Source organism: Mobula birostris, chromosome 6, assembly GCF_030028105.1.
Source record: "Mobula birostris isolate sMobBir1 chromosome 6, sMobBir1.hap1, whole genome shotgun sequence".
Taxonomy (NCBI): domain Eukaryota; kingdom Metazoa; phylum Chordata; class Chondrichthyes; order Myliobatiformes; family Myliobatidae; genus Mobula; species Mobula birostris.
The window spans coordinates 92,922,066-92,944,279 of record NC_092375.1 but is presented as its reverse complement, the minus strand read 5'-3'; the positions used below and the strand labels follow the sequence as shown (position 1 = coordinate 92,944,279).

The 22,214-nt window shown below is 40.3% G+C and overlaps 1 protein-coding gene across 1 annotated transcript in view; it reads right to left on the bottom strand.

The window, feature by feature from the left end:
- Window positions 1-477: 477 nt before the first annotated feature.
- Window positions 478-22,214, bottom strand: part of gdf3 (growth differentiation factor 3) — a 36,892-nt gene continuing 15,155 nt past the window's right edge. The window contains exons 3-4 of the mRNA XM_072259723.1: window positions 2,245-2,471; window positions 478-1,797 (exon numbers count right to left, since the gene is read on the bottom strand). Of these exons, the coding sequence (XP_072115824.1) occupies window positions 998-1,797; window positions 2,245-2,471 (1,027 nt within the window). The 3' untranslated portion in view covers window positions 478-997. The remainder of the gene's footprint in view (window positions 1,798-2,244; window positions 2,472-22,214) is intronic.

Genomic DNA, 22,214 nt, shown 5'->3' with positions numbered 1-22,214 from the left:
GTTAGATGAGAATAAGAAGTTGAATTGAAATGGGTAGCCACCGAGAAATCCCACCTTTTACAGCAGACGGAGCAAAAATGAAGAAATTGTCAAAAGTTATCAGGAATTTACACTGTAGTTAAATGGAGAGGGCAGAAGAACTGGAGCAGTTCACCATGGAAACTAAGAGTTTTGATGAAAGGCTTCAGAGAAGAGTTAATAGGGGAAAGATGCTCCCCCCACCCAGCAGAATAGTTGGTAATCGGAGCACACAGGTCTAACGTCAAAATGAATTCACAGGGAAGAAAAGCAAAAAGCTACTGTGGTGAGTTAGTGAAATGTTCAGAATTAAATAATGCTCAAAGCCAATTCAACAACAACTTTTAGAAAGGCAAAGGATCAAAACTTAAAGGAAGAGTCTTGTAAACTACAGGGAATGGTGAATAGTTACTTTTATTTCAAACAGTAAACCACAGGTACAAATTGCTGAGGGGTTTCCTGTGCTATAAATGATCCTCTTACATTCATTGTAAGCAATGAGGTAGTAGGTTCAACTGGACACACAGTGAATCATTTGATGCTGGCATCTGAAATTGAAAGGAAGCATCCTAGAAATAGTCAGCGTCTCAGTACGTATTCTATCCACCTATCCACCAGTACATGAAGTAGGAAAAAAAATGACAAAACTTTATTGTAAATGATGTCAAACTGAACCTGCAATCAATATTGCAACTTGTCAGCAAATTCTTTCAGATCACACTTAATGACAAGGGATAGGTTTGAATGGCCAGTATGATTCGGGGGGGCGGGGGGGGGGGGAAGGTTCATCTTTGAAGCCTGCACTATGAATTAGACTGTAAAACACTCACCAGTTTTAAAATTCAGGTTTACATCATCCACTCAAAGCAAAAAAATTGAAGGTGAATGTTAACCTTGAGGGAAGTGTACCATCTATCAAGGAATTGCTGAAGGAGCAGGGCAAATTACAAATTAAATGCACCTTCATCAAGGAAGATATCTATCTGCACCCACACTCATCCACCACCATATCATCATAATGCCGCAAAACTACATTCTCATTATTGTCATAGTAGAGCATGGAAATGGGAGAGAGCTTAATAGGGACACAGCAGGGTTGGGGAGTGAGTGCAGGGTCAGTGGAATGCACGAGTGTTTGAAGAATAGCGTGGTTGGTACCATTCAGGCTCTCGCTCAGTGGGTAAGGACACTCCCCATGGCAATAATTGGCCATGTAGCCCTGAGGGGCAATGATCCAATGTTGCCAACCGACATCCTTGAACTGAATATGGAGTCTCCTACGTTTGCAGACCCGGCTGAATGCCAGTGGCAGCTGAAAGGAGCTCCTCTTCCTTCTAGATGCTTTGCATTTCTCCCGGTTCAGGGTCACCACCAAGAGGGAGACTTGCAGATCCTGCGCAAAACCGATACACACTGGGTTAGGAGTCTGATGGCCCTCCGTTGAGGTGCTGCCTATCTCTAGGAGTGCCCCCTGATTGTTGGGCTGGTGTCTCCATGCCCTGGAGATCTGAGTCAGGTTGAAGTAGAGGGAGCCATATATAGATTGGAAGGACTGCGAGGCAATGAGCTCCTGTCTAGAGTTGGAGGACTTTCCCAACCTCCAGATAGACAAAGTGCAAACTGTCACTGCACCAGGGAGTGGGTAAGGGTCCCCAGGGAGGGTAAGCTCCAGCTGGGCCAGCGTCAGCTCTTCCACATCTTCTAGCACCGACAGATTAAAGTAGAGATGCTTCTGCACATGAGGCCATGAGGATGATCCCAGCCCAGGCACTGGATTACCTAACAAAACAGAAGGTCAAAAGTGCTGCCATCAGAACAGCTAGCCAGTGGGGCACAGTCTGGGGTGAAAGGAACACTGTGGGAAGAAAGTCCCCTTGCTCACCCAGTTGTACAAGAGTCGGGCATCCCCCTAATTCAAAAGTACACCTCATTCTGATCACCACACCCAGGAAAGGAAGTCCATCCCCATCCCTACAGCAGAAAATGAGGACCACACCCTCCCCTACACTCTAGGTAATGTGGTAACAGAAAACAACCCCACCACCCCCTCCCACTCTCAGGTAAAATGGCAGACATAGTCTCCTTCACACCCACCCCGAAAAAAGACCCTTAGCAAAACAGCAAATTCACCCCTGAAAAAATAAGAACCCCGCACAAACTCCATCAAACTCAACTTCACAGCTACAAATCACACCTACCTACCCAAAACTGATATTGTGTTCTTACCCAGATTGGGGAGATGACGAAGGATATCACCATCCACCCCCAGCTCATCCATTCTGCACATATCATGTCCAGAATCACCCTGGCTGAGAGATCTGGATCTCCTCTGGAAAATCTTCCACAGTCGAACCGGGACAGGCCTGGGATCAGTAGGATGGGGCCTGCTTGTTAAACCCAACGCTGTTAAAAAGGCCTTTTCTTGAACCGGGGACTCCTGTGACACAGACAAACTAAGGGGGCAAAACAAAATCACAGCTAGACAGCTGATGAGGGAACTCATAGCCATCTTGAAGCACATGAGGTATAAAACAGGACAATGTGTGCCTGGCCTCAACCCCACGTACCTACTGAAATCGGCTTCAATGACCGTGCTGATCAGTAATTTCGTCTCCCTCTGTAATTAACATTTCAACAGAGAGTGCTGGGAAGGAGGGGTGGTTAGAGAAGCAGGGCCCTCCTTCACTCAGCCAAATGGCTGCGAAATGTTGAAGTATCCTTGGGATTGAAAACCTCAAATCAGCTTCTAACAATTCCCACCTGCTGAGTATTTAATTGCACTTCAAGTGGAAGTATTTGCAATTGAAAGGCTTTATCTATCTGCTCCAGAGGAGTTGTTGATGGTTACTGAGTTTGAACAGTATGCATTGTCCTCAACCCCCCAAGAGATAACACCTTTAAATCTTCAAGCACATTTGTCAAATTGGGAATAGTACTACAGGAATAAATCATTCAATCCTACAAGTCACAGCTGCTCTGCATTTTAATTCAAAATACCTGTCTTGAGCATGTCATATCAGGTTTGAATTTTTCCATAGAATTTTTGTGGGAGTGTTTCCAACTCTCACTACCACCCCTAATCTTATTTTTCAGGACATTGCATTAATAACAACATTTAAAAGACACTTGGACAAGTACATGGAGAAGAATAGTTTAGATTGATTTGGATCAAAACATCAGCAAATGGGAGTCACTTAATCAGGCTGGGGGTCTGGTCTCCATGCTATATCAATCTATGTTTCAGATGACACTAACAGAAGGAATAATTCCCCTCTCCAGATAACTTGTTAACTCCTTTCATCATCTTAAACACCTCAATTAGATCACTCTTGTCTGTTCAAGGGTCTGAAAGCATTGTCTATGTAACAGACATAAAAATTGCTGGTGAACGCAGCAGACCAGGCAGCATCTCTAGGAAGAGGTACAGTCAACGTTTTGGGCCAAGATCCTCCCTCAGGACTAACTGAAAGAAGAGCAAGTAAGAGATTTGAGAGGGGGAGGGGGAGGGGGAGGGGGAGATCCAAAATGATAGGAGAAGACAGGAGGGGGAGGGATGGAGCCAGGAGCTGGACAGTTGATTGGCAAAAGGGATATGAAAGGATCATGGGACAGGAGGCCCAGGGAGAAAGAAAAGGGGGGGGGACCCAGAGGATGGGCAAGGGGTATAGTAAGAGAGACAGAGAGAGAAAAAGAATGTGTGTATATAAATAAATAACGGATGGGGTACGAGGGGGAGGTGGGGCATTAGTGGAAGTTTCAGAAGTCAATGTTCATGCCATCAGGTTGGAGGCTACCCAGATGGAATATAAGGTGTTGTTCCTCCAACCTGAGTGTGGCTTCATCTTTACAGTTGAGGAGGCTGTGGATAGACATATCAGAACGGGAATGGGACGTGGAATTAAAATGTGTGGCTACTGAGAGATCCTGCTTTCTCTGGCGGACAGAACGTAGGTGTTCAGTGAAATGATCCCCCAGTCTGCGTCGGGTCTCGCCAATATATAGACGGCCACATCGGGAGCACCGGACGCAGTATATCACCCCAGCCAACTCACAGGTGAAGTGTCGCCTCACCTGGAAGGACTGTCTGGCACCCTGAATGGTAGTGAGGGAGGAAGTGTAAGGGCATGTGTAGCACTTGTTCCGCTTACAAGGGTAAGTGCCAGGAGGGAGATCGGTGGGGAGGGATTGGGGGGGGACGAATAGACAAGGGAGTTGCGTAGGGAGCAATCCCTGCAGAAAGTAGGGGCGGTGGGGGGAGGGAAAGATGTGCTTAGTGGTGGGATCCTGATAGAGGTCCAGCATCTGCAGATTTCCTCATGTTATTGTCTATGTAACCTGCTCTCATAATTTAACTGTATTACCTCTAGTTTAATTCTTAAACCAGTACCATCTCAGGCTCCTGTTTAAGTGAGGTCCAGAAGAGAATGCAAGGCAGGGGTGGCAAACCATTTGTGAGAGCGTGTGCCCAAATTTGTGATAATTCTCTCAGGTGCCATGATAATTATGTTTGATTAATGAATTAGTAACAATAATTATGAACAAGAGAAAATCTGCAGATGCTGGAAATCCAAGCAGCACACATAAAATGCTGGAGAAACTCAACAGGCCAGGCAGCATCTATGGAAAAAAGTACAGTTGACGTTTCAAGCTGAAACCCTTCAGCAGGACTGATTTATGAACTTCTTAAGAAAAAAAGATGAGTCTTGTGTTTATTGATTTGTATTCATTGTTTTACTATTAAGAAAAGTACAAAAGAGACAGATTGAAATAAATGATGCATGTTACAAGACCTGTTCAAAAGATATTAATCTTTTAAAAAGACAATTGAAAAATAGTACTTGCATTGTAACCGTTCACTATCCAGATACTGATGTGTACACCATGCCTGTGAGGATTTCAAAATGTATCATTCAACATCGTGCGTTTCTCGCTGGCACCAAGCTGGTGTGAGATATTTCCTGTGAAAACATCTTACTGCTCTCAGATTTTAAAAATCATTCACTGTTTCATTTGTTAATAAATATAACTATTATGAATCTTATTATTATGAGTGAGGTTTAAACAATCGAGGGGCCGCACTACATGCTGTGTGCTAACAAAATTTTTTGTGTGTGCTGTCTTAATGATTTATTTGTTGAGATGCAGCACAGAATCGGACCTTTGAGCCATATCCAGCAATCCCATGATTTAATCCTAGCCTAATCTTGGGACAATATACCATGACCAATTAACCTACCAATCTGTATGTTTTTGGACTGTGGAAAGGAACTGGAGTACCTGGAGGAAATTCACATGGTTACTTGGACACTGTTTCAAGAAGCAGCTATATCCATTAGACGAGTGACAAGTGGGTGTGACTAAGAGAAGCAGGTAGGGGAATCTAAGAGGTAGACCATGGGCTTGCCCAGTAGGTCTGAGATCCTTGTTCCCTGTGAGGATGAGTAACGGAACAATGTCACTGTAGTTCAGGGAGCTATTCAAAAGGGGAAAGAGAAAGGAAATGTAGATGTAATTGGGGATACTATAGCCAAGGGAATATACTCAATTCTCTGTCTTAAGGATCAAGAGTTCCAAAGGCTACATTGTTTGCCTGGTGTCTGGATTCAGGACATCTCCTCTGAACTGCAGAGGAATTTGGAGTGCAAGGGGAAAAATCTAGTTGTCGTGGTCCATGTGGATACCAACAATATAGGAAGAACAAGGAAAGAGGATCTTTTGAGAGAATTTGACCAGCTAGAGACTAAATTAAAACACAGAACAAAAAGGTTAATATTCCCTGAATTGTTACCTGAATCACATGCAAATTGACACAGGATTAGTAATATTCGAGAGCTATATGTCTGAGAAGTAGGTTTGAATTCATAGGACATTGGCACCAGTATTGGGGAAGGAGAGAGCTGTTCAAATAGGACTAGCTCCACCTGAACCAACTAGGGCTGTTGGATGGGGTGTCAACAGTTTGGAAAAGTATGTGTAATGCCCTGGTATTTTTACTACATATATATCATTTTGGCAGCTCTGTAAGAGCAGTCTGTTCTGTTTTCATGCTTGTTTGGGTTACTGTTGAAGATAAGAGAAAGGAAAAATATGTGCCATCCAATTAAAATGGTCAGATTAAGGGAAGGTTTCTCTGGTGGGGGACACTAAGGTTAGGCTTGGAGCTCAAACAAGAGGACTCTTACCCTCACTGGCATGTGGCACAGGCAGCAATCCAGAGATTATTAGCTGTATACTTACTGGGTAGGTCCTGCTTTTCAGCTTTCTACCCAACTCCCTATATTCACACTTCAGGACCTCCCGCGTTTTCCCATATGTACAGTACTGTGCAAAAGTCTTAGGCACTTTTATACAGCTGGGATGCTTAAGACTTTTGCCCAGTACTGTGTTTGTGAACATGGAGCAGAGAGTGAGTTTGTAAATCTGTGGGAGCAAAGGCTGTTAGAAATGGTGAGGATGGAGCGCTGTAGGAGGGATGTGAAATAGATGCCAGAGAGGGAATGCCAAGGGCAGGGGGTGGCACAGGTGCAGATACACCCGGCCCTGACACACCAGGCAAGGTCATTTGGTTCTTTATTGATCATTACAGAATGTCTCTCTGGTGCTTCCCATTCCCTTCCCTCTTCCCACTCTCAGTCCAGAATAGAGATCCATATCAGAATCATGTGTCATGAAATGTGTTTTCTTGTTGCAGCGGCAGTACAGCGCAATACATAAAATTACTACAGTACTTTGCAAAAGTCTGAGGTACCCTAATTATATACATGTGCCTAAGAGTTTTGGACAGTACTATACCATACATAGTCACCCCCCCCCCCCCAAACCCTTTAGAATGCTGTGAACTCCATCTGAGACATCCCTGACCTCGGCACCTGGGAGGCAACATACCATCAGGGTGTCTCTTTCACATCCATATAATGTCCTGTCTTCTCCTCTAACAAAGGAATCTATCATTACCACACTCCTCTTTTCTCCCCTTCCCTTCTGAACCACAGACCCAATCGCTGTGGCTTCCCCCTGTAGGTCACCCCTCCAATAGCATCTAAAACTTAGTATTGAGGGGAACAGCCACAAGGGACTCTGCACTGGCTGCCTATTCATTTTCGCTTTCCTTACAGGCACCCAGCTACCTAACTGCCTTCTGTAATTTAGGGGTCACTACCTCCCTGCTGCTGTCACCTCCTAATTATATAAGTTACAAAACTAGTGCACAAAGAAAGGAATAATGAGCACATCTTTTCTTAGATAGGGGGCCCAAAACTGCTCACAATACTCCAAATGTGGTTGATCAATACCTGATAAAACCATCACATTACATTCTTGATTTTATATTCTCATCATCTTGGAATGAAGACAATGATTCTGATTCTCAAACAAGAGAAAATCTGCAGATGCAGGAAATCCAAGCAACACACACAAAAGCTGGAGGAACTCAGCACGTCAGGCAACATCTCTGGGGATTTTCTCCTGTCTATGCAAAAAGAGTACAGTCAACGTTCTGGGCTGAGACCTTTCATCAGGACACTTGAAATGTCAACTGAGATAGTAAATTGGATTAGACATTGGCTCAATGGAAGAAGCCAGAGAGTGGTAGTGGAGGATTGCTTCTCTGAGTGGAGGCCTGTGACCAGTGGTGTACCACAGGGATCAGTGCTGGGTCCATTGTTATTTGTCATCTATATCAATGATCTGGATGATAATGTGGTAAAGTGGATCAGCAAATTTGCTGATGATACAAAGATTGGAGACAGTGAGGAAGGTTTTCAAAGCTTGCAGAGGGATTTGGACCAGCTGGAAAAATAGGCTGAAAAATGGCAGATGGAGTTTAATACAGACAAGTGTGAGGTATTGCACTTTGGAAGGACAAACCAAGGTAGAACATACAAGGTAAATGGTAGGGTACTGAGGAGTGCAGAAGAACAGAGGGATCTGGGAACACAGATACAAAATTCTCTAAAAGTGGCATCACAGGTAGATAGGGTCATAAAGGGAGTTTTTAGTACATTGACCTTTATAAATCAAAGTATTGAGTATAAGAGATGGAATGTTATGGTGAGGTTCTATAAGGCATTGGTGAGGCCGAATTTGGAGTATTGTGTGCAGTTTTGGTCACCAAATTACAGGAAGGATATTAATAAGGTTGAAAGAGTGCAAGAAGATTTATAAGGATGTTGCCAGGACTTGAGAAACTGAGTTACAGAGAAAGGTTGAATAGGTTAGGACTTTATTCCCTGGAGCACAGAAGAATGAAGGGAGATTTGATAGAGGTATATAAAATTATGATGGGTATAGAAAGAGTGAATGCAAGCAGGCTTTTTCCACTGAGGCTATGGGAGAAAAAAACCAGAGGACATGGGTTAAGGGTGAAGGGGGAAAAGTTTAAAGGGAACATTGGGGGGGGGGGCTTCTTCACACAGAGAGTGGTGGGAGTGTGGAATAAGCTGCCAGATGAAGTGGTAGATATGGGCTCACTTTTAACGTTTAAAAAAAAACTTGGACAGGTAAATGGATGAGAGGTGTATGGAGGGATATGGCCTAGGTGGAGGTCAGTGAGACCAGGCAGAAAAATGGTTCAGCACAGCCAACAGCCAAAAGGCCTGTTTCTGTGCTATGGTTCTATGTACTCTTTTTCCATTGATGCTACCTGGCCTGCTGAGTTCCTCCAGCATTTTGTGTCTGATTCCATTAACTTTTTTTTAAGTTTGGCATTTTTTTACCACATCAGAGGCCATTTGGCCCATGTCTATGCATGCCTGAGAGCAATCCCATTCCCACACTAATCTTCCCTGCAATGCATTCTCCCAACATTCTCATCAATTCTATCACTCACCTACTAATTGAGGACAATTTATACCAGCCAATTAGCCTACTGACCTGTGCATCATGGACAGGAAATCAGAACATCAAAGGGAATATCCACAGGTCATTGTGAGAATATGCCAACTCCACACAGCCAAAATCTGAGGTCAGCATTGAACCTGGCCCACTAGGGTTGTGAGGCAGCAGCTCAACTAGCTGCACCATTGTGTTCCCCTCTTGGAGAATTCCATTAGCTTTTTGAGATTTTTGAATTTAGATCATTCTGCACCCCAGTAGTTAGACTATTAAGAATGTAGCTGATCTATAGTTTGAATTCTATATTCTGACTGGCAGTTTTCTGGTGCCTGTTTCTCAGGAGTTACAGGAATACACATTTTAGTCTATGGGGCCAGAAGGCAATCAGTGTTAAAATGGAATCTGGGGAACATAGACAATTTGTTTCAGATGCAAACACTATTGCCTTTGATGTGTTACTAAGTACTCAGCAGGTGAAAATTGTTGGAAGGTAATTGTAAACATTCAGTCCTAAAACACAAAATCCATTTGGCTGAGAAAAGAGGCCCCACATTCTGGGGCTGCCACCAAGTCTTCTATTGAAATGCAAATTACAGAGAGCGCTGAAATCTCAAATCAGAGGGTTATCGAGGTTGATCCCCTAGACAGTGACAAAGGCTGGGCCTACCTTCAAGGAAACCATCTGTCAGCACCCATCACTTTTTAAGAGTGGCTCAGTAATGGAAGTGAAATGCTGTAGTAAAATAATGCCACCCAGGTTCAATCCTGACCTTCAGTCCTGTGCACAGTTTACACATTCTCTCAGTGACCATGTTGCTTTTGTCCAGGATTATCTAATTTCTCCCATATCCCTAAAATAGGTGAGTTGGTAGGTTAATTGATGCTGTAAATTGCTCCTAGAGTGTAGATGCATGGTGTGACTTGGTGTTGGGGGTAAAGGTCAATGGAAATGTGTGAAGAACGAAATGGCCTAGCGTAGGATTAGTGTGAAAATGGGTGCCTCATAAATAGTCTAGTCCTAGTGGACAGAAGATATATTTCACTTTCTGATTCTATGCCTTTTTTATGCTGGACCTCCAGGACATTCATTTCAGATCACTCTCTGTCTGGTTTTCTGTTTCACAGACTTTTCTATGAGGGCCCAATGGGATGGCAGGACTGAATGGAGTTTTCTACAACAACATGGCCAGACTTATTCTCTAATGCCAATTAGCATTTTAACAGAAAGCTCTTGGTGGCAGCCCCAGAATATGGGGCCTTCTTTCTCAGCTGATTGGGCATGACGTTTGTATGTCCAGGGTCTTTGTCTCTTGATGCGGCCAACCTCAAAAGTAGCCAGCAGGATGAAGTCCCCAGGATAACCTCCCTCCTCCAGATTCTCTGTAGATCTGTAAAACGTGTCCCTGCAGACCAGAACTTTCAATAAGCACCAAGACCTTTCAGATCTTTCATGCACAACTAGTGTCTCAATCCTACCACATATTGTCCTTGAGGAAGTGGTAATGCTGTCACCATTTCCGTCTGGACTACATATTTGCTAGGAGAATCTGGAAAGGGATTTATTTATTTATTTGTTTGTTTTATTAGGGATACAGGAAAGAGTAGGCCCTTTGGGCTCTTCACTATCCAGCAACCCCCAATTAACCCTAACCTAATCATGGGACAATTTACAATGACCAATTAACCTACTAACCAGTACACCTTTGGACTGTGGGAGGGCAGACAAAACCCACACATTCCTGGGAAGGATGTACAGACTCCTTACAGAGGACGCTGGGATTGAACTCCAAACTCTGACATCCCAAGCTGTAACAGTATTGCATTCCTGTGGAGCCCATGTGATCTCTGTCGAGGTTGAATCCAAACAGCTGTGTATCACTTCACTCTGTGTTCCATGAGCTCTTCTCAAGGATTCATACCAAGTTAAACATCTGCTGGCAGAGCATCAGCTTGGTGAAAGATGGGCCTGGGCTGTCCATCCAAAACGAAATGCTGTACTGTAGTGGTACATTCCAGGATGAAGGACTAAGTGCTAATGGACATACTGAATCACAACACAACTGCTACAAAGACTCTAAAGAGAAAGTGCATAATGTAGCGTCCTTCTGATACTGGACCGGGTCCTTCTTCAATCTCTCAAACTTATTATTGAAAGTTTCTGTTTTGTTATGATTTTAAAATTATAAACAAGCAATGACGACAAATTAACATCCTGTATTGTATACCTGAAAATGTTATGAATAAAGTAATTCTGAAATAAACATTGAAAGAATTTCCAGAGTTAAAGACTCTGTAATTAGTCTAAAACCTATTGGCCTTCCAAGGCCAAGTGATACTACATACACCAAACGTGGGCTAAGTCATCACCCATCACTGCACAAAATGTACAAGATGACAGACCACTCACATGGTGTGATGTTCTTTCTTTTTCAATATTTTTATTGATTTCTATACAGAAGAATAGAGTCCAAGAGAATACATGTTATAAAAGAAAAATATAATAATACACTATACTGAATCACATTAATGAATTCCTTTCTCTATATTCATATAGATTCGATTAATTTGCATATTAGAATATAAACAATTTTATATAAAAAAAGATCTACACCCACTACCAAAGTGGAAGCTGTTTGGGGGGAAAAAGGAAAAAAACCTTATCAGATAATAGAATATGCTATTAACCAACTTCTGTACTTTAACAAGAAGTCAAAGATTATGAAAATAATTTAAAAACAGCCCCCACAAATTTTGAAAATCTTGGTTAGATTCAGAAATTGAACAACGAATCTTTTCTAAATTTAAACATGCCATAACATCCCATAACCACTGAGCATGATGAGGTGGAACAGCATCCTTCCACTTAAACAAAAGTGTCCTCCTAGCCATAAGAGAGATAAAAGCCAGAATGTGCAAATCAGATGTCTTCAAGATGATATCTTTCCATCCAACAATACCAAATAGGGCAGTCAAAGGATTAGGCTTAAAATTTACTTTAAAGAGTACAGAAAAAGTTTGAAATACTTCCTTCCAGTATTTTCCAAGACTTGGACATGTCCAAAACATATGAATAAATGAAGCTTCTCATAGTCATAGTCATACTTTATTGATCCCAAGGGAAATTGGTTTTCATTACAGTTGCACCATAAATAAATAGTAATATGTAAATTATGCCAGGAAATAAGTCCAGGACCAGCCTATTGGCTCAGGGTGTCTGACCCTCCAAGGGAGGAGTTGTAAAGTTTGATGGCCACAGGCAGGAATGACTTCCTATGACGCTCTGTGTTGCATCTTGGTGGAATGAGTCTCTGGCTGAATGTATTCCTGTGCCCAACCAGTACATTATGTAGTGGATGGGAGGCATTGTCCAAGACGGCATGCAACTTGGACAGCATCCTCTTTTCAGACACCACCGTCAGAGAGTCCAGTTCTATCCCCACAACATCACTAGCCTTACGAATGAGTTTGTTGATTCTGTTGGTGTCTCCATTGTTACATCTATCACAGTAGGGAGATATATCCATATAAAAACGAGATAACTTATCCTTGGTCATATAAGCCCTATGAACCATTTTAAATTGTAGGACAGAATGACGAGCACATAACGATGAAGTATTAACCAATTTAAAAATCTCATTCCAAGTTTCTTCAGAAATTGAAGTCTGTAAATCTTGTTCCCAAAGATTTTTGATTTGTCTAAAGAATCATTTCTCATTCCCAACATAACATAAATATTGGATATTGAACCATTATAAAATGATTTCATATTAAGAATTTCATCTAATACGTTCTTATCAGGACTATTAGGAAATGTATATAATTGAGATCGCAGAAAATCTCTAATTTGTAAGTACCGAAAAAAAGGGTTTTTGGTAACCTATATTTAGATGACAATTGTTCAAACGAAGAAAGACTTCCTCCAACAAACAGATCCCGGAAACATGTAATGCCCAATCCTTCCCATTGTTTAAAAACTACATCAGTCATAGAAGGCTTCAAAGAATAATTTTTAAAAATGGGACTAGAAAGGGAGAATCTCAATAAACCAAAATGTTTCTAAATTGTATCCAAATCCTCAAAGTATGTTCGACTAACACATTTTCAGTTATCTTACTCAAGGATAAAGGAAGTGAAGATCCCAAAACAGAGATAATAGAAAATTTATTAACCGAGTTAGCTTCTAAAGAAACCTACCCGGGACAGTCCTCATGAGTAATAATAGTATAACCAAAACGTAAGATTCTGTGTATTAGCTGCCCACTAACAAAACCTAAAATTTGGTAAAGCTAAACCTCCATTCTTTTTAATTTTCTGGAGATGAACTTTATTCAATCAAGGATGTTTATTTTTCCATATGTAGGAGGATAAAATAGAGTCCAAAGAGTCAAAAAAGGATTTAGGAATAAAAACGGGTAAAGCCTGAAAGAAGTATGTAAATTTAGCTAAAACATTCATTTTCATAGAATTAATTCGACCAATCAATGATAACGAAAGGGGTGACCAATTTGATAATGTTCTTTTTATATAATTTTAAAAAGTAAGAAAATTTTCTTTAAATAGGTATTTATAATTCTTAGTAATTGTTACACCCAAATAAGTGAATTGGTTTCTTACAATTTTAAAAGGAAGGTTAATATCAGTTAATGGCAAATTATTCAAAGCAAAGAGTTCACTCTTGTGTAGGTTTAATTTATATCCAGGAAACTGACTAAAACAAGAGAGTAAAGAAAGCACAGAAGGTAACGAAGTTTCGACATTAGAAATGTAAAGCAATAAATCATCCGCATAAAGTGAAACTTTGTGGATAGTACCCTTCCAAAAAACACCAGTGATAACATTAGATCCTCGAAAAGCAATAGCTAAAGGTTCTAAAGCCAGGTCAAAGAGCAAAGGGCTCAAAGGGCAACCTTGTCTGGTTTCACGTTGAAGTTTAAATGGTTTAGAATTCTGAGAATTACTAAGAACCCCAGCAAAAGGAGATAAGTACAGTCATTTAATCCATTGAATAAAGTTGGACCCAAAATGAAATTTTTCTAAAATTTTAAATAAATAATACCATTCAACTCGATCAAAAGCCTTCTCAGCGTCTAAGGATATCACACACTCCGATATCTCCTTAGAAGGAGGATAGATAACATTTGATAACCGACGAATATTAAAATGAGAATTTTGATTTTTAATAAAACCAGTCTGATAATCAGAAATGATAGATGGTAAAATATTTTCCATCCTACGGGCCAGAACTTTAGATAGAATTTTAGCATCAACATTAAGTAAGGAAATTGGTCTATATGAAGAACATTCAGTTAGGTTCTTATTTTTTTTAAGGATAAGCGAAATAGAAGCTTCGTAAAAAGATTGCGGCAACCTACCTGACTTAAAAGGATCTGAAAACAAAACTGAACATAAATGAGGTATAAGCAAAGAAGAAAAAGCCTTATAAAATTCTCCAGAAAATCCGTCAGGACTGGAGCTTTCCCTGAATGCAGTGAACGTACAGCCTCGGCTATTTCTTCGTGAGAAATACACATATCCAACTGTTTTTGGTTATCAACAGAAAGCGTAGGGATATTTATTTGGTCTAAAAATTATCCATTACAGTATTATCTTTAGGAAGCTCAGAACTATAAAGTTTAGAATAAAATTCTCTTAAAGTATCATTTATTTCTAAATGATCAGTTGTCCTAATACCGTTAGCTTATCAATTTCTTTAATCTGTCGTTCAGCACTATAAGTTTTAATCTAGTTAGCCAATAATTTACCTGTTTTATCTCCATGAATATAAAATTGACCTTTATCCTTTAGGAGTTGAGTTTCAATAGGGTATGTTAATAAAAAATCATATTTAGTTTTAATTTCAACCAGTCTTTTATATAAAACAGGATCTCAAATCAAAGCATATTCTTCATCTCATTGTTTCAGCTGATTGGATAAATTAATTCTCTCTTTATTAGCTTTTTCCTCAACACTTGCAATATAAGAAATGATTTGTTCTCTAATATATGCTTTAAAGGCATCCCATATGACAAAGTTAGAAGTCTCCTCTACCGTATTCTCTTCAAAAAAGTGTAATTTGCCTCTCCAAGAACTTTAAGAAATCCTTGTCAGATAACAAAGTTAAATTAAAACGCCAGAATCTGTTTGTCTGAGGAAAACCAGGAAGATTTATGGATAAAAGCACAGGAGCATGGTCAGAAATAGCAATCTCTTCATATTCACAAGATCGAACTAATGGAGTTATTTGGTTATCAATTTTAAAAATAGTCAATTCTGGAATACATATGATGAACATGACAAAAAAATGAATATTCTGTATCTGAATACGGAAACGCCATATATCAACAATACCACATTTCATTAGAAATGAATGGATAAACGAAGCTGATTTATTAAGTGTCGCTGGTTTAGAAGAAGACCGATCTAAAACTGGATCTAACCAGCAATTAAAGTCTCCTGCCATCACCAATGAATAGAAACTCAGATCAGGCAAAAACAAAAAAAAAACACTCAAAAATCCTGGATCGTCTATATTTGGGGCATAAATATTAGCAAATACCAACAATTTATTCTCTAATTTCCCTGATACTACAACAAATCGTCCATTAGTATCAGAAACAACCTTGTGTTGAACAAAGGGAACTGTATTTTCTATTAAAATTGAAACTCCTCTAGATTTGGCCTGAAAACTAGAATGAAAGTGGAATTCTCTCCATCGGCTAAAAAGGCGTGAGTTATCCGAATTGCGTATGTGGGTTTCTTGTTAAAAAAAATAATTGGGACCCTAAGTTTTTTAATATAGGCAAAAATCTTATTTCGTTTTAAAGGATGATTTAATCCTTTCACGTTAAGACTAAGTAAATTAATATTATAATCCATTTTATTACTATTTAAAAGAAAAGTTAAAAGGATAATCCTGAAGAAGATTAATAAAACTAAACAATGACCTATGAGATAAGGAAACCAAACAACAGGTTTGACTAAGAATTCCAAACAGCTTCCAAGAAAAAAACCCAAACACCCTCCCCCCCCTCCCAAAGAGAGAAAGTTGACCAAAGGAAGTCGACACCAACAACTAATAGCGACATCCCCCCAAAAATCCTGCTGGCTTAGCTCCAAGTAAATTACAAAGTCAGAAATATTCCAACCTAGTCAGAACAACAGATAATAAAGAAACAGTTAATTCTGATATCAAGAACTCTAGAAAAGTAAGTATAATATAAAATAATAAGGACACACAGAATATTGGCTCATTAAAATCTTATTCTCAAAGTAAAACCTTAAGAGGTTCAAAAAGAAAATTGACTACAAGATTCACCAGAGGCAAAATACACAATTATTCATGTAAGTTTCAGTTAAACAGCTCTAACGAAACACTTTTAAATTTAGCGGACAAAGTAATAGCACATTGAAGTCTTAGTCTCAAACTAAATCCTTAAAAAGTTGAAAAAGAAAGAGTTAAGTACAAAGTTTAGCAAAGGTAAAATAGAAAGTTATTCATGTAACAAATAATAAGCAGTCACTTTACTGACTCTAAATATTCCTGAGCCTGGAGACTCGAATGGAACCATTCCTGCGATCCACCCTGCAGTGTAATTCTAAGCTTCACCGGATACCGTAGAGAAGGTTTTAAATCCTTGTTGTAGAACTCTGACATGACGCTTTTAAATCCATAATCTCTGCTGAGAAATCTTCAACAATTCTAATCTTCTTACCATTAAAATCAATCATACCTTTCTGACAAGATTCACGAATTATACAGTCCTTTGTTTGAAACTCATGAAAAGCGATTACCACTGAATGAGGTGGTGTGATGTTGAAACCATTGTCACGTCATCATGGCTCATACAGAACAAAAACAAGCTTGTCAACCAACAGGGACTGTGACAACCATTAATTACATATTTACATCAATTATATATTTATCCCATTTTATTCTCTCTACATTTCCATCAAATGCCTGCAGTTTCTACCTTCACTACACATAGTGGCTTTTAGGATACGGGAAGAAACCTCAGCACCCAAAGGCAATCCACATGGTCAGAAGGAGAATGTGCCAATTCCAAACACAGTGGAGGTTAGGTTTGAAATTGGGTTGCTGGAGCTGTGTGTCAGCAGATTTACTAACTGCATCCCATGTACAAAGTCCCTATATTCAAATAAAAAGTTACGAATTTGAAAATTGAAAATTGAAAAATATTGTCTATCAAGAACTGTGTGTTAATGTTGTATGAAATTACACATCTAATTTTGAGCGTGGCTTTGTTTGGGGGGGGGGGGGAATCGAGAGGATCCTCCATCTCCTAAGTTGGGGCTACAGGTCTGAGGGGCACTCCTTAACTCAGAAATGGTGGTGGGACATGAGATTTCGGGTCAATAACGTAAGACATAGGAACAGAATTAGACCATTTGTCTCATCATGTCTGCTCCACCATTTGATCATGGCTGATTCATTATCCCTCTCAACTCCCATTCTCCTGCCTTCCAGTAACCTTTGATGCCCCTACTAATCAAGAACCTCTCTTTTTCCTTGGGGTGGGGATTCAATCTGTGAGGCCTCTAGCCTGTACTCACATGTCCCATTAACTATCTGTTCTGCTTGTAGCATGTTGACTTTCTATTTTACCTGTTGAACCAATCCCTGGGCTAGGCTGGGATCACCACCTTGTCCATACAGAAACATAGAAAAACTACAGCACAATACAGGCCCTTCGGCCCACAATGCTGTGTCAAGCATGTCCTTACTTTAGAAATTACCTAGGGTTACCCCTGGCCCTCTATTTTTCCAAGCTCCATGTACCTATCCAGGAGTCTCTTAAAAGACTCTATCGTATCCGCCTCCACCACCGTCACAGGCAGCCGATTCCACTCTCTGCATAAAAACTTACCCCTGACATCTCCTCTGTGCCTACTTCCAAGCTCTCTCGTGATAGCCATTTCAGCCCTGGGAAAAAGCCTCTGACTATCCACATGATCAATGCCTCTCATCATCTTGTACACCTATATGCCAGCAACTAGCTCTCCTTCCATTTTAGGTGCTGGAAGAAGAGGAAACTGACACTGACCTATTTAGAGCACATTCTGCTTTTTGACACAAGCTCACTCCCTGAGGTGGCAACAGCATACACCTTACTGTTGTATCCTCGTTACAGTGCCTTGAAAAAGTATTCAGCGCTCACTATTTTCCCATTTTACTGTTCAGTTTCTAGATTTAAAATATATTGAAATAAGAACTTTGAGCTCATCTACAAACGTCAGTAAGGCAGAAGAGCTGATTGTGGACTTCAGGAAGAGTAAGACGCAGGAACACATACCAATCCTCATAGAGGAATCAGAAGTGGAGAGAGTGAGCAGTTTCAAGTTCCTGGTGTCAAGATCTCAGAGGACCTAACCTGGTCCCAACATATCAATGCAGTTATAAAGAAGGCAAGACAGCAACTATACACTACACTTCATTAGGGGTTTGAAGAGATTTGGTATGTCAACAAATACACTCAAGAACTTCTATAGATGTACTGTGGAGAGCATTCTGACAGGCTACATCACTGACTGGTATGGGGGTGGGGGGGGGGCTACTGCACAGGACCGAAGGAAGCTGCAGAGGGCTATAAATTTAGTCAGCTGCATCTTGGGTACTAGCCTATAAAGTACCCAGGAAATCTTCAAGGATCGGTGTCTCAGAAAGGCAGCATCCATTATTAAGGACCTCCAGCACCCAGGGCATGCCCCTTTCTCACGATTACCATGGGGCATATGGGGTGGTTGGGTCCTGACTAAATATCAGGAAATGCCAATAGCGATTATATAGCTTCTACCACCCAAGACAACTCCGCCTTCACGTAGGACGTAGGTCCGGGTGCACCCTGTCTTGCTCGTCTATGGCGAGTGTTTGGCGCCAGAAATGGTGGTGGTGTCACCTAAAGTCACTTAAGTCTTCAGCAGCAGGGAGATAGATTCCAAGCTCTGGTGGAGGATTGTCTTTGTATAACAACAGCAAAGGTTGGGCCACGTCTAGTGTATGATTCCCAATTGGGAACACCAGTAGAGGTCAAATGCCCTAGTTAGATGAGCACTGCGGCAACAGAAGGCAACGGCAAACCACTGTTGAAATTTCTGCCTAGTCAATCATGGAAAGAAACAAAAGTAGGAAACCAGACAACGGCGTGAATGGGGTTGATTCTAATCAACAGAACAACACCTCGCTCCGTAGGGTAATCACGTGCTGCAGGTGACACCAGACTGTCATCCAGAGACTGTAAGTAGCAACATGGAACACCCGTACACTTTACCAGAAAGGAAAGTTGGACAACACATTAAATGAAATGAAAAGGTTGGAAGTTGATATCTTAGGCCTGTCAGACATTAGATGGACCGACAGTGGCAAATTCACTAAGAATAGTTCTCTGATAATGTATTCTGGAGGTCAACAGCATATGTATGGAGTTGGAATTATTTTAAACAAACAAGTATCAAAATGTCTTATGGGATATTGGGCAATATCCGACTGGCTGCTTTTAGTTAAATTAAGGGGTAACCCTTTTAACATTAGCATAATCCAAGCCTATGCACCAACAAATGATGTGGAAGAAGAAGGTATCAACAAGTTTTATGAAGATCTCGACAGTGCTTATGAGCAATGTAAATCTCAGGATATAAAACTAATCATGGAAGATTTTAACTCCAAAGTTGGACAGGAAAGGGTTGATAACATCATAGGACCTTTTGGATTAGGGGAGAAAAATGAAAACGGAGAAAAGTTTACTGATTGGTGTGTTAGAAACAACTAAGTGATCACCAATACCTGGTATAAAAACCATCCACGTAGATTGTGTACATGGATTAGCCCTGGAGATAGAACAAGGAATCAAATATATTTCATTACCATCAATGAACCCTTTAGAAATAATATCACAAATTCTAAAGCCTACCCAGGAGCAGACTGTGGTTCAGTTCACCATCCAGTAATAGCTACCATTAAAACAAAATTAAAGAAACCGAAACGTGGAAAAAAAAGAGAAAGTATATGTTGGGAGAACTTAAAAATGATAGCATACTTAAGCAAGAATTCAAAACAGCTATAGAAGAACACCTCAACGAAAATGAAACAACACCTATTTGGGACAGATTTAAATATGCTACACAGCAATCAGCAGAGGAGATAACCCCAGTACAAGAAATTCAACACACCAATAAGGGGTGAATAACCCAAGAAATTCTAGATCTGATGGAACAAAGGTTACTCAAGAATAACAACATGCAATACAGAGAGCTAGGCAGACAGACCAGACAATTGTGCAATATTGCAAAGGAAGAATGGCTGAATCAAAAATGCAATGAAGTAGAAGGCCATACTAACAACAGCAAAGAAATGCACAAGAAAATTAAGGAAATAACTGGAATTAAGAAAACCTCCTCTACAGGATGCACAAGATCAGCAGACAGATCCACCCTAACAGATCTAGGTAAAGTATGTGAGAGGTGGATTCAGTATATACAGCAGGTTTTTGAAGATAATAGAGGGGAACCCCAGATATTAAACACCCTAATTCTGACCCACTATTACCAGAGAAGAAATAACTAAAGCAATGTAAAGCATGAAACATGGTAAAGCCACTGAACCTGATGGAATTTCAGTGGAAATGAAATCTGGGCATAGATATTCTTTTTGAACTGCTTAATGGCATATATGAGTCTGATGTATTGCCTGATGATCTCCTGAAATCAGTATTTATAACTCTGCCAAAAATTCCTGGAACTATTGACTGCGAAAATTATAGAACAATCAGTCTTATGAGTCACATAATAAAGATTTTGTTGATAATTGTTCTGAGTCGAATTTAAAAACAAGGCAAGGCCAGAAACTTCTAAACTGCAATATGGGTTTATTGATGAACGCAATTTTCATACTACGAATGCTTTCAGAAAGGGCAATTGAATATCAAAGTAATGTCTTTTTATTTTTTATTGATTTCACTAAAGCATTCGACAAAGTGCAACATGAAAAATTATTTCAAATTCTCACTAAACATTGACAGAAGGGACCAACAACTGCTTCAAAATTTATATTGGAACCAAACAGCGGCAGTAAAAATTGATGATAATACAAGCAGTTGGACTAAAATTCAAAATGGAGTTAGACAGGGATGCGTTGCCTCACCGGAATTATTTAATATCTATAGTGAAATGATTCTCAGAGAAATAGAAGACCTAGATGGGATAAAAATTGGAGGTGTTAACATCAACAATATAAGATATGCAGACGATACCACTCTAATAGCAAGTGCTGCAGAAGACCTACAAATCCTCCTAGACAAAGTAGTACATACAAGTGCAGATTTTGGTTTAACCATCAACTGTAACAAAAAACCAAATGTATGGTAATATTAAAACAGCAGGATACTCCCAACTGCCAATTGTACATCGGTAACCAGGAGACTGAATAAAAGACTAGCTTTAATTACCTTGGTAGCTTTATATCACAAGATGCTAGAAGTAAAGTAGAAATAAAAAGAATTGCCATTGCCAAAACCAACTTCCAAAAATTGAAACCCATTTTTACCAACAGACACATTCCTATGGCAACAAGGCTTAGGGTACTAAAATGTTACATCTGGTCAATCTTGCTGTATGCTTCCGCAACATGGACCATAACACCAGAACTCCAAGGAAACTTAGAAGCAACAGAACGGCATTTTCCTAGAGATGCTGCCTGGCCTGCTGCGTTCACCAGCAACTTTTATGTGTGTTGCTAGAAGCAACAGAAATGTGGTTTCTTAGAAGAATGCTGAAAATATCATATAGACAGAGGGTAACTAATGAGACAGTACTCCAATGTGTCCATATAAGAAGATCTTTAATGAGAAGATTAAATGAGAGGAAACTTATATTCCTGGGCCATGTCATCAGAAAGGGAGAAATACAATGCCTTACATTGTGTGTCCGACAGAGTGATCAGCAGCACTGGGGCTCCACAGGGGACTGTCTTGTCTCCCTTCCTCTTCACCATTTACACCTTGACTTCAACTACTGCGCAGAGTCTTGTCATCTTCAGAAGTTTTCTGATGACTCTGCCATAGTTGGATGCATCAGCAAGGGAGATGAGGCTGAGTACAGGGCTACAGTAGGAAACTTTGTCACATAGTGTGAGCAGGATTATCTGCAGCTTAATGTGAAAAAGACTAAGGAGCTGGTGGTAGACCTGAGGAGAGCTAAGGTACTGGTGACCCCTGTTTCCATCCAGGGGGTCAATGTGGACATGGTGGAGGATTACAAATACCTGGGGATACGAATTGACAATAAACTAGACTGTTCAAAGAACACTGAGGCTGTCTACAAGAAAGGTCAGAGCCATCTCTATTTTCTGAGGA